The sequence below is a fragment of the Teleopsis dalmanni genome, chromosome X (genome assembly GCF_002237135.1).
Source record: "Teleopsis dalmanni isolate 2A chromosome X, ASM223713v2, whole genome shotgun sequence".
Classification (NCBI taxonomy): Eukaryota; Metazoa; Arthropoda; class Insecta; order Diptera; family Diopsidae; genus Teleopsis; species Teleopsis dalmanni.
Genome location: NC_051848.1, coordinates 53,739,970 through 53,757,339, shown reverse-complemented (window position 1 = coordinate 53,757,339; position 17,370 = coordinate 53,739,970). Strand labels below are relative to the sequence as shown.

The window sequence follows — 17,370 nt, the reverse complement described above, 5'->3', positions numbered from 1 at the left end:
TGGGTAGTTCCAAAAAAAGAAGATGCTTCTGGAGAAAAAAAATACAGAATGGTAATAGATTATAGGAAATTAAATGCGGTTACAGTAACTGATAGGTATCCTATTCCTGATATTAATGAGGTATTGGCGCAATTGAGACAAAACAATTTTTTTTCTGTGATCGATTTGAAAAGTGGTTTCCACCAGATTCTTTTAAGAGAATCTGACATTGAGAAAACAGCTTTTTCATTAAACAATGCAAAATATGAATTTACGCGACTACCATTTGGACTAAAAAACGCTCCAGCGATTTTTCAAAGAGCTTTAGATGATATTTTAAGAAAACACATAGGAAGAATCTGTTATGTCTACATAGATGACATCATTATATTTAGTAAAGATGAAAAATCCCATGCAGACCATATACGCGAAATTTTTAATACCTTACGTGAATCTAACATGAAAGTCCAATTAGATAAATGTGAATTTTTCCAGAAACAAATCGAGTTCTTAGGTTTTCTTATTTCTCCCGAAGGAATCTCTACTAACCCTGCTAAAGTAAAATCAATTGTCGAATTTCCTTGTCCAAAAACATTAAAAGATTTAAGAGCATTCCTTGGTCTATCAGGTTACTATAGGCGATTTGTTAGAGACTACGCCAAAATAGCGAAGCCTCTTACCAATCTATTGAGAGGGCAAAATGGGAGAGTCTCAAAAAATCAATCGAAAAAAACATTAGTTAACCTAAGCAGTGTACAAAAAGAAGCCTTTAACAAACTTAAAAACGCTCTTATCTCAAAAGAAGTACTGTTAACATATCCAGATTTCCAAAAAGAGTTTCATTTAACTACTGACGCTTCAAATCACGCTATTGGTGCAGTCTTAGAACAATGTGGAAAACCAATCACATTCATTTCACGAACATTGAGTAAAACAGAGGAAAACTATGCTGCAAATGAAAAAGAAATGCTGGCAATTATTTGGGCTCTGAAATCTATTAGAAACTACTTATATGGTACTGCAAAATTAAAAATATTCACCGATCACCAGCCGCTCACATTCGCATTGAGCAACAAAAATGATAACGTCAAGTTGAAAAGATGGAAATCAATTCTGGAAGAGTATAATTACGAGCTTAAATATAAGCCAGGCAGTAATAATATAGTTGCAGATACGCTCTCGAGACCACCCGAATTAAATTCATTATCTATAGCAACTCACTCGGATGAAAGTTCTGGACACAATCTTATACCAGCAATAGAAACACCAGTAAACGTCTTTAAAAATCAGATTATAATATTAGTAGGAAGACAGAAAGATTACCAGTACCAACTACCTTTTCCGACTTACCATCGTCATACAATTACTAGGCCTCACTATTCTGCAAGTGACCTAATATCAATTCTCAAACGTTACTTAAATCCATCACTTATAAATGGATTATTTACATCTGAAGAGATAATGGGTAAAATCCAAAAGCTCTACCCCACAAACTTTGGTAACATTAAAATTAGATTCACTCAAACACAGGTTAAAGATTTGGAAACAAACGATCAACAAGAACAACAAATAATTCTCGAACACAAACGAGCTCATAGAAACGCCGTAGAAAATAAGAAGCAATTATTGGAAAAATTTTATTTTCCTAAAATGTTAGCAAAGGTAAAAAATATTATAAAACAATGCAGGATATGTTCAGAATACAAATATGATAGACACCCTAATAAACTTGAAATAAAATCCACCCCTATACCAACATTCCCGGGACAAATCATTCATATTGACATTTATATTGCAGAAAAGAATTTAGTTTTAACAGCCATTGACAAATATTCAAAATATGCTCAGGCCAGATTAGTAAAATCTAAAGCAGTAGAAGATATTAGGGAACCACTTAGACAATTACTCTTCATCTTCGGAATTCCTCAGTCCGTAGTAATTGATAACGAGAAAAGCTTAAATTCAAAATCAATTATGTTTTTATTAGAAGACCAGTTAAGAATTAAAGTTTATAAAATACCACCTCATACCAGCACAGCAAATGGTCAAATAGAAAGATTTCATTCAACCTTGACTGAAATCTTGAGATGTTTAAAAACAGAAAATATTGAAAGATCATTTGAAGAGCTTCTAGATAGATCAATATATGAATATAACTATTCCATACATTCAACTACAACACAAAAACCCATAGAAGTATTTTTTGGTCGTAGAGTTTTTATAAACCCTGAGCAATACGAACTAGCAAAACAAGACAACATACAAAGACTGACTGAAAAACAAAGAAAAGACGTCAGTTATTATAATAAAAACAAGATACCACCTAAAGCCTATGTACCGGGGCAAATTATTTACGTTAAAATTAATAAAAGATACGGCACCAAATTAACACCGCGTTTTAAAAAAGAAATAGTCAAAGAAAACAAAAATAGTACAATTATTACAGAAAGCGGAAAAACGATTCATAAAAGTAATATAAAAAGTTAACTATTCTTTTTTAGAAATTCAAGATGGATAAAGAAAATAATTATTTATTAGTAAAAGTGTTTTACATGAATTGATTAAATGTTAATAATTTTGTGATTGATTAAGAAAAAAAATGTTTTTTTTCCTCTCAAACGATAAAATAAGATAAAATTTAAGAAATTTATATTGAAAAAAATATATTGAGAAAAATAAGAAATTTATATTGATAATATTATAGCTAAATTGACAAGTTGCATTAAATTAAATTAATTAAGTTATTGAATATTCCAAATGCATGTGCATAGCACACCTGCTAAAAATGGAAATAAATATTGTATTAAGATAAATTCTTAAGAGAAAGAAGAAATTATATTTAAAGAAAATTACATTTATTATATTATAGCTAAATTAAAAAATTATTTTAAATTAAATGAATTAAATTATTGAAAAATATTCCAAATGCATGTGCATAGCACACCTGCTAAAAATGGAAATAAATATTGTATTAAGTTAAATTCTTAAGAGAAAGAAGAAATTATATTTAAAGAAAATTATATTGATAATATTATAGCTAAATTGACAAGTTGTATTAAATTAAATTAATTAAGTTATTGAATGCATGTGCATAGCACAAATGCTAAAAATGGAAATATCTAAATTGTAAAATTATATTAAAATAAGATTGTACGTTATAAAAATATTATTAATGATATTTATAACCATTGAGTAAACTGTTGCAACTCCATTGATCGGGACGCTCAATTTTTAAGGGCGGAGGAGTTAATGATCATTTATTGTAATGATCATTTATTGTAATGATCATTATAACTATTGATCAATTGCATCAAAACAAATATTTCATACGGGATATTGTTTTGATACAATTGTATCAAAACAAGTTACCGTTGGTTATTTCTGCAAAACAATATCCCGTAATGGATATTTGTTAATGAGTTAAAATTATTGTAAAATTAGTTTTTAGTTTAGTTTTTAATACGCTGCGTAAGCGACTAGAATTAGTAAAAATATTATTCGAAGAAATAAAATAATTTGTATAATGAGAGGCAGAAACAATTTTCCGACATATAGAACCCGAAATAGTCAATCTACCGAAATACATTTTGAGTCAAATTTTTTCTGTTTCGAGTACTGCCAAATACCCATCATAAGTAGTCTTTGAATTATTTCTTGTATTTAATTATTCGTAAATAATGTTCTGAAACTGCAAGTACCAGGGATTGAATTCGTTTTCAATTAAAATTAAAAAAAATAAATTGTGTTTGCCTTCTCTGTCTTTTCTCTGTTCAGTTTCTATTATAAGAATATTTTAGCAGAATAATAACATTTATGATATATTTAGAAATTGAGATATATTAATAATACATTTAGTTTGTTATTAAGGCCGTGTGCGAGTTCAAGTAAATTGAGGTAAGTAAATTGAAATTTCTTAGGGATTTTTTGTACTGCATTTATGTAAATATTTATTTATTTATTTATTGCACTTATTTATTATTTTTGTTTAGTGATTTTCAAATTTATTTATTCATTAAACATCTTATATAATTTTAACAATAGAGTAATATTTACCTTATTTATAGATATTTTACCCTAGTCGAAATTCTGGAAATACAAACATTCGCTGCCATGCCGACATAATTTACTATTTCTTTCAATTTACCATAAATTTACTCAAACCCGCACACAGCCTAAATACTGTGTTAAATACATTTAATGTATACAATATATTACTTTTCAATATATTTATAAAAATTATGCAACTTATAATGCATTATGAAAATGATTAAATCATTTAACATCCCTGTTTAATTATACTGCGTTTGGCAAAGAAACATTAAAAAATAAAAATTTTTTTTTGCAATTATTTTTTTTTTCAAGTTTATTTAGAAAATCAGTTATATTTAAAATCAAAAACCAAACAACAAATAGAAATAAGCACTTAATTAATAAATTCCAAAGGATAATGTTTATTTTAAATTGCGCATGGTATACAAAAAAAAATCAGCTGTGGCCGTCGCCCTCACTGCGCAAGTAGTTTTCACCCCATTCCCATGCACTCTAACTGCAGCAGCAGTAGGGATATTTGAAGAGTCGCGAAGTAAAATTCCAATATACAATTTGCCTTGACTATTGATTTAAGCTAAATATACGCTTTAAAAAATGTTAATTATTTGAATAGGAAAAGTTTATTTGTGATTTAAAATTATTAGAAATGTTGCGGCAAGAAAATTTGGCTGCTAATTTTTGTGGACTGCTGGCAAGTCAAGGATTCAAAGGTAATGCTTAAATAAACTGTATTTCACAAAATGTCTAAAGTGATTCCAATAAAAATATTTTATTTGAATTCAGAAAAGGCTATTGAATGGCGTATATTGGGACAGGAGCAGGACGGCTCTGTGCTTACATCGTGGATATTCGAACGGTTGGATGAGTCCACACGTGAACGTTGTATAGGGCATTTTAATGCCACCGCAAAAACATTGCGCATCTTATATCGCTTGAATACTTGTGATGAAGTAATACAAGCTACAATCAATAATTCCGGTTCATTACTTGTGTTTATTGTAAAGAAAACGTGGACTCCTTCGACAGAGTCAGATGCGACAGCAGGTTTACACTATCTAGCCTATATAACAGAAGTACGTTCAGATGGACGTTCAGAAGCTACAGCGATTACAGTGAAGCCAAATGTTAAACAAATAATGGCACAATTTTTGTGGCGTAAGGAGTCAAGATCAGATAAGGTGTGGCAGGATAAATTTATACTCTTGACACATGAGGAATGTAAGTCTTATTATATAGTTAGTATACTAAAAAAAACTAATGAATAATATTTATTTGTTAATGTTTAAAATAGCTATACTGCAATATACATCTACTATAAAGTTACGCCAAACTGAGGAAGTTGGTTCCTTCAACAGTGGTTTTGATTTCACCTCCAGTGATATATGGTTTTTGGATAGTAGCTTGTTGGTCGCTGAAACTTTGGCAAAATCATTTACTTGGGCGCAATGGGATGCAGATAATCAAGCATTGTATTATATACATTTAAAGCCAAAAACGAAAAGCCTAAGCCTTATGGAACGTGAAGAGGAGCAAGCCAACAATGATAACGGACTTATACCAACATTATCTGCTTTTCAATTCAATGAAAAATTGCCAACGGAAACTGTGGTAAGTAGATATTTTTATATTCTGAGCTTAACAAAAGTTAAATTTAATTAAAATTAATTAATTTTCTGAGCGTTCGCAAGCACCGGCACATGCCCAGTAGCTACATAATATGTTAGCGTACAGTTAGAGTTTTCAAGCTCACTACGCTCATTGATATGTTGTGTAGTTGGTTTAGACGCACGTCATGAAACAATATAATTTTAATTAAATTTACTTAGTTTTGAATTTAGTTAATATAAATTTAATTCCCTTTTAGTTAAATATACCACTAAATTTACCAAAAGTTCCGACTGGTTCCTTCGAAGATGGTCCCACTTATGAAGACGATGCTGTGCCATTACGCGTACATGATTCTTCTTTGAATCTGATTATTATAGCTGATGCATCTGGTATGCTGTTTGTGTGTCATTACTATCTTTATCAGCCAATACAACCCAAAAATGTAGATGAAACACCAGCAGATATTGTCGCGACACAAAAAGTAGATGTACATTTTGCTTATTCGGTTACACTACTACATCATGGTTGTGTCGTACATTGTGTTATGCCAGGTGTGCCATGGGAAAAGGCACGTTTATTGAAACCCACATTTGCTTTGCATGGTGCACACCATTTACTAGTCTTCCAACCGGATTTATTTGTGCATCTGCTTGATGTTGGCCTAACACATGAACCATGCTGTCACATAGTTTGTCCAGCGCACAATCGTAATCCGCTGACACAACTGGTGCCGTGTCGTAAGTGGGGATTTTTAGCCTATGATGTAGCAACGCTTGATATAGTCTCATTAAGCGTACCACGTTCGCATTTAATAGAAGCATTTCGTAATGATACTTCTGTAGACAATCGTCTTAGCATTATACACTATTTTCTAGTACATTCAAATGATATGGATGTGTTGGCAGAATTGCTAAGTATAATAATGGAACGTCCGCTATCCTTGGATACAGTAGCACTGCTAAAAGAGGCACTGGTGGCAGGTAGTTATTCCACATCATTACGTGGTTTACCTGCCGATGCTTTGCAGTTAGCACGTTTTCTGCCGTTGACAACTGCAGATGCCACACGCCCTATACAGGCTCGTGTAGCAGATATTAGTGTGGGATTATCACATGAAAGCCTTTGGAACACGAGTATGATGTTACTTTCGCCACAACAGCGTTTATCACCATATCGTGCAGATATTTGGACACGTCTTTGGGAGCGACTTAATGAAGCAGGCCAAAAGGAACAACGACGTTTTACTGCCGAACAAGTTAGTGAAAAACTAATGTTTTCGTTAGCATGTTACGCACCCGAAGCGTTGTCACGTTGTACGACGCCATTAACACCCAGTGGAAATAATAGCTGTAATGGTTTCAATGACTTTTCCTCAGTAAGCCGACGCAACTGCAATGAAGTATTGCCATTCATTGAACTGGAATCTTGTACGGCTACAAAACAGGAACATGTTATATCAGTAGTAAGTCTTAAGTTATTAAAATTAAATTAAAATTGAAATAATAAATTTTCAATTTTTATTTAAAATCAGTTTAAATAATTTAATTTCATGTATGCTATTTTTCTTTTCACCTAGAATATGCGTGAGTTAATTGTGCATTTGGTTAAACATTCCTCAAAGCCAAACACCGGTTTCCGTTGGTTGAAGGAAACTTTCTTTGAACGTTCACAAGCACCGGCACATGTGCATGCAGTAGCTACGCAATATGTTGGCGCACAGCTAGAGCTTTCCCGCTCACTATGTTCACTGGTGTGTCGTGCGGCTGGCTTGGACGCACGCCATGAAACAGTACGTGGATTTCAGTTGATGTAATGTTTTATTAATTTAATATTAATATTTATATGGAATAACAATTTTAATATTATCACAGTGATCAAATGAGTAATGGTCAACAATATTCATTGTTTTTAATTTTGGAACGTTACTGCTTGGCTGTTGACTCTATTGCTTTTCCTTTGCCACAAGGATTTGCTTCATTCTTTACATATCTTGGATATCGTGCATTGTCATTTGATATGTTCTTACAATATGTGGAGAATCATGTTTTCGAATTACAAGTGGATGTCATGAAAACTATCATAAGTGGTATTACTCTTGTTTTTATATTGTTTATATTAATAGTTCCTGGATAATTGATTTTATTATTATTTTTCATTAGATATAAATGATACTGAGGAAGGCATTGGTAGAAAGCTGGCTTTACTATCAGTTTTGCCTAAATCACGTGCTCAACGTTTACTTAAAAATTGGAATCATCCAGAAAGTCTCATGATACGCGGTCGTGAACATGCTACAAATATACTGTCTGGTAATCCAGTGCTACAACGTTCTGGTAGCACTTCAAATGCTAACCCACAAGTGCGTTCGAACTTTAGAAATGGTAAGAAATATTCTTATTCGAAAATAGAAATTAATTTTTTTAAGTGCCATTTAAGAACTACTTAAGATATTATTAATAATGATCTCGAACAATGCGCTTGATAACTAAGCAACACAGTAACTATGTAAATCGGTTACGATAAAATATTTTATTCGAAATGTGATTCGGTTATTCCTTTATTAAGCTCGTTACTCTAGATCGTGAACACAACTTATGTTATATTTATATTATATTTATATTATATTTATATTATATTTATATTATATTTATATTATATTTATATTATATTTATATTATATTTATATTATATTTAATTTATATTTATATTATATTATATTATATTTATATTATATTTATATTAAATTTATATATATAGGTTTATATTATATTTATATTATATATATATTATAATGTTTTTTATATATTTTATATCCGTTTATAGGTCATCTTCTTGTTAAAATTAAAATTTTATATTTCGACTCTCTTCGAAAATCTTCATCAGGATCAAGATCTAAAATTAATAAATTATTATAAATTATTATTATAAATTATTATTATAAATTATTATTATAAATTATTATTATAAATTATCATTATAAATTATTATTATAAATTATTATTATAAATTATTATTATAAAATTTATAATAATCTTAATCCAAACGTTATGTTCTTGATTCTGTTGTCTATATAGTGCAATATAGACAAGTTTGAGAGGGTTTGACCAATTTTAAAGACATAACGCAATTCACAAATAGCTCAGTGATATTAATTACGAAAATGAATTAAGTGTTTGAGAAGGCTTGGCCAAATATCAATGGCGTAGTGCAATTCAAGCAACTCATTGGAATTAATGACAAAAATAACCAATTCCTTAGTCCGTATAGATCTAAACTCAGATTGATTGTCGGTTTTTGAACTCTACATACACTCTACATACATATCTGTTCGAACGCTGTAATAAGAAGTTTAGTATCTATATATAACGTTTATTAAATCGAGTTGGTGTGGAATCTTAAACTAAGAGATAGTATTAAGTTATTCAATAGCTTAAAATTATCTAACTTAATTACCAGTAACTCTCTGCAGGGATAGTGGAACATTATTCCTTTTAATAATAAAATTACTATATTAAGTTCTGATGTAGTTATATATTAATCTACTGATCTATTACTACGCAAGTACTAACAAATTTATCTGTCATTCTATTTAACCTCTAAGTGGGGAGAGTAAAAAGTGTAAGATAGATTTAAGAAAATATCAGAACCCTGAATTTATGTTTGCCTCACCTTACCGCCGCTGTGGAGCTAAACTATTAGCGTTTTTCTGGTTGGTGGTCTGATTCTATTATTCAACACATGTATGTTTAATAAAGTAAATGTGGATATGTCATTTTAAATGAATTTTTATTTGAATATAGTAATTTGAATTTATTTATTCTTTATTTTTTTTTATTGATAAAATATGGAGTTACGATAAATATTTTTTATTTAAAATATTCTTTTAAATTCTATTAATAAAATTCATATAACAACTTTATAATTTCAGGTAATTCAATTTGTGATTATTTTATTTTAACTTCTTTTAAATTTATTTTTTATAATTTTGTTAAAAATATTTTTAATTAATTAATTTTTATTTTTGATATATTTATCCATGTCGTGTCTACTACAGTTCTTCGTAAGCCCCCCACTTTAGTCTGCCGTTCAGTAATATTGGCAGTTATTATAATTGTATTAGCGACTGTGATGATCTGCGTTATAAGTATTTTTCATAAAAGAAGGTTTCATTAATAGCAATATTCATGTATGTATTTATATACAATTATAATTATAATATATAAAGATTCTTAAAATATGAACTTAAAGTATGAACTGTAAATGCAGATGTAGGATTTTAGTACTAGCATTTATTTAGATTATTCTTGTGTATAAAATTAGTTAATTTAATATACATTTGCAAGTATTCTGTATTCTGTACATTGTGTATTAAAGTTTTAAATTATTCATTTACTAAGTCAGTTCTTTATATTAACAGTTTTATTTGTAAGATTATTTATGTGTAATACATAATGTTGGTTTTTAGTTAGAGTGTGATTGTCTGTATTTGTGATTATTTACCAGAACGTTTATATTCCCACAATTCAAAAATAATGAACGAATGTCCATAAATAAGTGCTAGTTTCCATATAAAATCTATACAAAAATGTGCGATATTTAAAATTGGTTGGTTGGTTGATTGCAGTGGTAAATAACTCCCATGTATCTCAATTAGTGATTTTTCGCCGTTTTGCTATGACATTCCTCGTAAGAACCCCTAGTATAGAAGAGTAGAGAGTAAATCCATCCCGTCGTATTTAGGTAATTTAATAGGTCTTTCGTCTTCACCGATGAACAGTCTGATAAATTGTCAAAGAAGTATAAATTGTCAATAATTTTACTATTATAGACTAAAGTTGAAAGTATTTCGCCCCAGCCATTTATATTATATATTACATATATATTAAAGTACACCTAGAAATTGTTCTGTATTTAAGTTACTAAATTTTTTTAAAATTACTAAGCTTAATAGAATATTTTTATACATTTACCTTAAAATAACTCTTCTATATATGGCAATTCTATAGTATGTCTGTTGATAATAATGGCTGGTTTGTTTCCTAAGTTTTACTATAAGTTGGTTTGAAGCTTTAATTTGTAAGTTTTTTAAAAGTGTAATACAATAAAATCTAATATAATGAATATTTTAGTTGCAGTTAAATAGTTTATATTGCTAATAATTCAAATAAAAAATTAAAATGTCAGGTGCAGTGTGTAACCTGAACCGGGTTGCCGATTTCTGTAAATACGAAATGTTAATATATTCACTTGCAGTTTTAATATTCATTACAAGACCTGCTACTAAACAGTATTTTGAGCTTTGCCAAAAACTTTAGATGGTTTTAAACCCTGAGTTTTACTCTATATACGGTAACACAATGAGCCAATAGGCCTAAGTGGATCCTCTAGGGCATTAAAGCTCTGATCTTTAGTCTTCTCATATCCTTAAGATCAGATATTTATAGACCCAAACTTTAAGTCGATAAATAAGCTTTATTATTTTGTTCCATACATGGCTGTTAGATGCGTTAATCACTGAATTAACTCGGTTCAGTGGTTCGATATTCTAAACCATTGTTTCGAATATCTGAACTATTTACTTTTCGCCTTCTGTTCAGATTATGCAAAATTTGCTTCAATTATTAAAAAAATAGGAAGTTTTATTCCAAAAGAAGTACATAGTTCTGGTTTGAAGTACACTATTTAATATTTGATCCGTAGTGCTTCTAAATATCTGAAAGTCACACTCATATTCTTTGTATATGGTTTTCACAATTAAATGTTCAAATGTTCATAAATGCTTGTTTATGAAGTATTTATAGCTTCTATCTATCCTACTGAAATTATTTTTATATTTTACACATATAGTTTTTATTAAGCAATCTCGTATTTATATTAGTAATTCAATATTAAGCGAATCAATGATAGATGTTTTCCCATTTTATTATCCTGTTTGTCCAATTCGTCAAAAGGATATTTTATCCCTAACAGAATATTAAAGAGCCACTATACGGTTCCTGCCCTTAATCAATAGGTTTTCGTTATCAAATGAGAATAGTAGCTTTTGCTCCAGAATCCTCTTATTAGTCCAGAGCAAAATGTTGTGACTTGACGTCTCGTTGTCTACCAGGTACAGATTGTCATTTCGGATAAATACATATTTTAGAAAAGGTAGTCAGGTTATGTCGTGTCTAACAAGGCACTAGTATTCTTAGTTCTGTATGTATAGTTTAGTCTATTTAAATGTATTTTTTATGTATAATATAATTTTTTTTAAGACTTGAAAAAATAATAGTAATTCAATAATTTGTGATATGTGTATAAATGTGTCATTTTATTTAGTTATTGTTTATACATTTCTATTTTAAAAAAAAATATTATAATAATGAAAATTAAAAATGTTTTCTTATTATACAGGTATTGCCGCTGACAAGCTCTCTCCGCTGGATTCATTCCTAGATCTCCTTACCGCCAAAGCCAGTCTTAATGAATTGGATTATAATTTGTTGATTGAAACGACAGTTGCTTCCATGGAGCATTTAGAGGCCAATTAAATTAATTAAATTTAAATAATTATAATTAAAATTAAAATAATGAAAGTAATATTTTGTAATGCCATTTGAAAATATTATCCTTAAGCAATTTTTTGAGTGCCATTTTTTTTATAATAAAATAATTACATCGTAATGTTATGTTATGGTATCTGAATGTATTTTCTGTTATATTGTTAATATAAAAAAAGAGGCTTTATATATTTTAATAGTAGTTAATTGAGCAAAGTATAATTGCCTTGCTTTATAAATTTGGCACTCGCTGAATTGTGATTTGTAAGGCTCAGTATAAAGTATTTAATTAAGACAGGACGTTATTTTTGAAATTCCTTTAACTACTTTCATAGTTATACGAATCTTCTTTTTTCTTATCTTTAATATCTTTAATAAGTATTTTGTAAATCATTACATATAACATATCTTATACATTTGCATATAAATATATGCACTTATATATTTATGTACTTCGGTATTTATGTATTTGTAAATTTATATATTTTTATATTTATATATTTATTTATTTTTATATTTATATATTTATATATATATATATATATATATTTTTATATTTATATATATTTATAGTTATATAATTATATAATAAAATAATATATATATATATAATATATATATATATATAATATATATAATTTACCTATTAATTTTTGAAAAAAAAACTGTTTTCCATATATGCTATAGAGAGTAGAATAATATTATTATACTTATGGAATTTTTACAATATCATTGATCCAGAAAATGTCATTCTATAAGCGACTATTTTTACTTCTAACTGAAAAGCTTCAAAAATAAAACATATTCATTTTCCATATATAACACTTCCTTAATAACTTAATCTGGAATATGAAATCTATATTGAATGCATATAATATATATTTCATATATGTAGAAATGTATGTGACATATGTATTTGTAATATATATATGATATTTAATATAAAATCATAAATAATATATATAATATAAGATGTTATATATGTAATTGATTAGTTACAAAATGTTTTAGTTCTTTGCTCTTTTTTCATATTTGCTATTTTAATTCTTCATATTTTTTCATATATAATTTATTCATGTTATTTTTTGTTTTTTTTTTTTTGTATAAATATAATTTTCTAATATGAGCTATTGTTTTCCATATTAAATTTGTTATAATTTTAAGTCAATTATTTTGTGATATTGAAGTGCTGAATCATATATGTTTTTTTGTTAATTTCTCAAATTTTATATGTAATATTGGTACACATATATATGTAGTATATTTTAAAATATATAAAACAGTTTATAATATTATTTTCAATAATTCAGTTTAAAATTATTAATACAATTTTTAAAAATGCAACTTTAAATATCTTTTGAAAGAGTCCTTATCTGCATTTTTTTTGATAATTAATACGTGTTTATTACAATATTTTATATAGAATAAATTTATGTACAATTTATTTATTAAAAATGTAAACAATTATATCAATATTATATTAAATTAAATAATAGTAATACACATATATATATATAATGTTTTACTGATTTACACTAATTTAGATAAATAGGTAAATCTGGTTAGCTGAGGCCGCGCATAGACTTGATAGATCTGTAACAGTAACAGATGAGAGTTCTTAAAGAAGGTTAATGTATGCACATATAACTTGTTTGTTTCATTGAAGAATTTTTAAATGTAGTTCAATATTAAATAGTCTAAACTTGTGGCAGTTACCAGGAAGCTTACATAACTCTCGTATTTCCAATCAAGCATTCTATATGCTAGCTTCAATTTCCCTTCTCATGTTAAAACTATTTGTGTAGATATTAAAGGTATATTCTCACAATTCCAAGCCTCCACTTAGCGGCTTTGAAATTGTTAATAGCCTTTTTCCAGATATATGTACAGATATACGTATAGATATAAGGTGTATCTAAGGTATATATAGTATTTTTTAGTTTTTGTATACATATTAAATTTATTTATATTATAAATATGTTAGTTCCCGGAAATATCTTATGAAGAGTAAAGCGCCACAAATTTATTTATTGAAACTTTTCTCTTACAGATATTAACTCTAACTATTTAAGCCATGCCGTACATTTCTTATGGAATTGTATTCTTCAAGTTAACATAACTAACTACATTACATGATGTGACCTGTAGACAATTAAAAGTTCATTATAACAAGTAAATACTATTCTACGAATCTCCACTAAATTAAAACTGAACTAAAATGATAATACTAGTAACGATAATACTAATTAGTACCGTATTAGTACTATTCGGTACTAATGATAATAGTGCCGAGGTTATACAAAGGATTATTACTTGTGTCCCAGTTGATTTTGTTGAAGGACGGCACTCCAACCTAATCTAACAATAATATATAGGAAGTACTCACTTCAGTTTAATTTTGATTTACAGTGGTGTGGTCAAGTCTTTTTAAATATTAGTATCTAGCCGTAAATGCAAGTTTTCTGGTTAGAAGATTAACATCCACCTGATTTGAAACCACATTGGTTCTCCCGTAAAATGTTTTCTGCTGATACGGATATGCATTTGAGTAAAATGTTTAAAACTACTTTAATCAATTATAGATCTTTAATCAATTTAAAAAAATACTTTGGGTGGGTATAGGAAGACGAGTGATAACTCTATAATTGCCACAAATCTGCTGAGAGCTCTGCGTCAACTTTAAGAAACTCACCATTAATATTATTATTACCAGGCGATTTTTCACTTTTGTTGGATACTACTACTTTTTCCTTAGAGAGCGGATGGACGTTTGCACCTCCAAGCAATGTAGGTGCATTTGGTGGAGCATCAGTGCTGGGCTGATCGGTCATACCAAGAGGATTATTGAGTACTTCCGAAAAGTATTTTGCTCATCTAGAAAATTGGTCATGTATGTTAGTAAGTAGGTCGCCTTGCTTACTGCGAATTGGCGGGTCATTTTGACCAATAGGAAATTTCAATAATAAGTATTTATGTACTTACAACATCTTTAAACAACGGCATACTTATGGAAGTAGTTATTTAATCAATTATTAACGAATATATCACATCTTATAACATAAAGTTGATTTCACAATTTATGTAGTGTAACAACAAGGTTATATGCAATCTGTGTAATAATATACATACAGAACTTTAAATTCCTATCTATCCTATCCTATCCTATCCTATCGTATCCTATCCTATCTATCATTAGATTTCTGATTTGACTACGTTTTGGGTATATAATCTTTACCCAACAGCACACACTCATGGCATACATGTTAACACTAATCCATTTAAACACTCAGCTTCAACATATGTGTATAAACCAACGATTTTCTTCCTTAATCAACTTTACATAATATTGAATATAAGAGGTACGGAGATAGAGTGATGCAAGGTTATGACAAACTTCTACTAGCCTCATTAAAATAGCTTTGTATATGAACACACAACGTTTTGACTCGAATATATCTATCTCCGACCTGCATTATTATATTGGCATTATATGTGATCACTCCGCCAATTTTAATGTATTTGAAGAAGTCCTTTCCTTTCACAGATGATAGTATCCAAAGTTTTTTTTTTTGTTTCAAAATGGTACTGTTGTCAATTTCTTTCTGCTCAATGGTCTATTAGCAGTCTTTTTACTCTCTTTGGCTATTGGCAGATCCTGCTTTTAAAAACCCAAAAAATTCTTTTGATATCCATAAGATAGCATATTTCATAATGTGTTGATGCTCAGCTCAGCTGTGTAGGTAATCATCAATATCAGTTACTTAGAGGTGTGATAGACAAAGGAGTTGATCTAGGTCTGCATTTGTAATCGATACAATCATAACGCTTCAAATGGGTTCAAACGGGCTGGACTACTTGCATCCCGGTGGCAAAAAAATTTTGTTCAAATTGGGAAAACATAAGACATAAGCGGAAGATCTAGCTTTAGTAAGGTAATCTAACTTTTCTGTTAAGGGGATTGTGTCTACATAGCGTTTTTGAAATCAATGGAATGAAAATTAATATTCTTTGGGAGAAAACACAATTCCAGGTATTTTAGTTTGTAGACAATTTGTATTGTCTAGAATTCGTTCTGGCAGCTTTAAGGGCTTCATAAAGCGCAACAGATGTTTCATGATGAAAAAGTTAATTTTTGTGTCCAATCACACCATTTCAATATAGCTTAACCTACACAAAAACCAATTTTCACTTTTATCAATAAAAAAAAGAAAATTGTTACTTATTACATTAAAATAAATAATAATGAATATTTTCTATAATATGAACAAAAATAATTATAACATATATTCTTCACATATACGGCTATATATTACATTTTACGGTTCTGGAAGGAAGCATAATTAAAACTTATTTTTGATTGCAATTTCAAACAAATTTTCATTCCAATGTATTGTCTGATTATGGCCAGTAGGTGTGGTATCCAGCATCACTCAAATGACCTCCACAAAGCATCTTACAGTACTGATTTATTCACTTCCTATTAAAGGCTATTGCTTGTCTGAAAGTGGATAATATATTGAATGGTAATAAATACATACCATCAGACGGTGGAGCTGTTTTAAAGACCTTGACTTCAGTCTGATTTACATCTAGTGTGAATCTACCTCTAAGATGTTGAGGTAGTTCAAAATTTCACTATTCTGGGTTTCTCATCATGGAGTTATAGTGGACAACCGCAAAGCAAACAAATTGGTTAGAGATAGCCCGTCAGGTAATAATTCGATCAAATCTGAAAGATCTAGAAAAATCGTTATCATCATGGAAACAGTTATTGAAATCTTTTTGTGTGAACCAATTTCATATAATTTGAGAAAATTCAACGATACGCAGCCATGTTGGTCCCGTTTCATTATGTTAATATCTAATAATCTGATTGAGATGCTCTGTAAAATTATCAGTCTTGTGATAGCTTTTTAGATGACCACTTTCGTTTAGGGAACTCTGCTGAAAGACTTAATCATTCATTTTATCATGTCTGTTTGTAACTATGAGTGGGACGATGAAGTGTCCGACATCTACCTCCAGTACATATGTAGCGTCGCTTGATTATGCTAGGTTTCACTTGGCTAGCTCTGAAACCTCCCATTAAAGAACATTTAAGGATTTGCCAAAGCTTTCATGTGGTTTCTAAACCTCTTAGTTTTTATACGTTAAAGTAATTTCGCTTAATAGGTTTGAGTGAGTCCTTAGT

The 17,370-nt window shown here is 29.1% G+C and overlaps 1 protein-coding gene across 2 annotated transcripts; it reads left to right on the top strand.

The window, feature by feature from the left end:
- Window positions 1–4,397: 4,397 nt before the first annotated feature.
- On the top strand, window positions 4,398–12,221 carry LOC119688958 (protein pigeon). Of its 2 annotated transcripts, XM_038103652.1 has the most exons (9): window positions 4,398–4,739; window positions 4,813–5,247; window positions 5,321–5,637; window positions 5,894–7,099; window positions 7,214–7,446; window positions 7,509–7,723; window positions 7,797–8,018; window positions 9,692–9,823; window positions 12,034–12,123. In XM_038103652.1, the coding sequence occupies exons 1-8, from the start codon at window positions 4,676–4,678 to the stop codon at window positions 9,808–9,810; spliced, it is 2,811 nt and encodes a 936-aa protein (XP_037959580.1). In that variant the 5' UTR covers window positions 4,398–4,675; the 3' UTR covers window positions 9,811–9,823; window positions 12,034–12,123. The 2 variants fall into 2 exon arrangements, with proteins under 2 accessions (XP_037959580.1, XP_037959579.1); XM_038103651.1 differs by lacking the exon at window positions 9,692–9,823 and having other exon boundaries at window positions 12,034–12,221.
- Window positions 12,222–17,370: the final 5,149 nt, after the last annotated feature.

What these genes read in the sequence shown, in the direction of transcription:
- LOC119688958 (XM_038103651.1), top strand. Translation starts at nt 4,676, where the DNA reads ATGTTGCGGCAAGAAAATTTGGCTGCTAATTTTTGTGGACTGCTGGCA. An exon ending in AATTGCCAACGGAAACTGTG is followed by an intron (nt 5,638 to 5,893) that starts GTAAGTAGATAT and finishes ATTCCCTTTTAG; the next exon opens with TTAAATATACCACTAAATTT. An exon ending in CATGAAAACTATCATAAGTG is followed by an intron (nt 7,724 to 7,796) that starts GTATTACTCTTG and finishes ATTTTTCATTAG; the next exon opens with ATATAAATGATACTGAGGAA.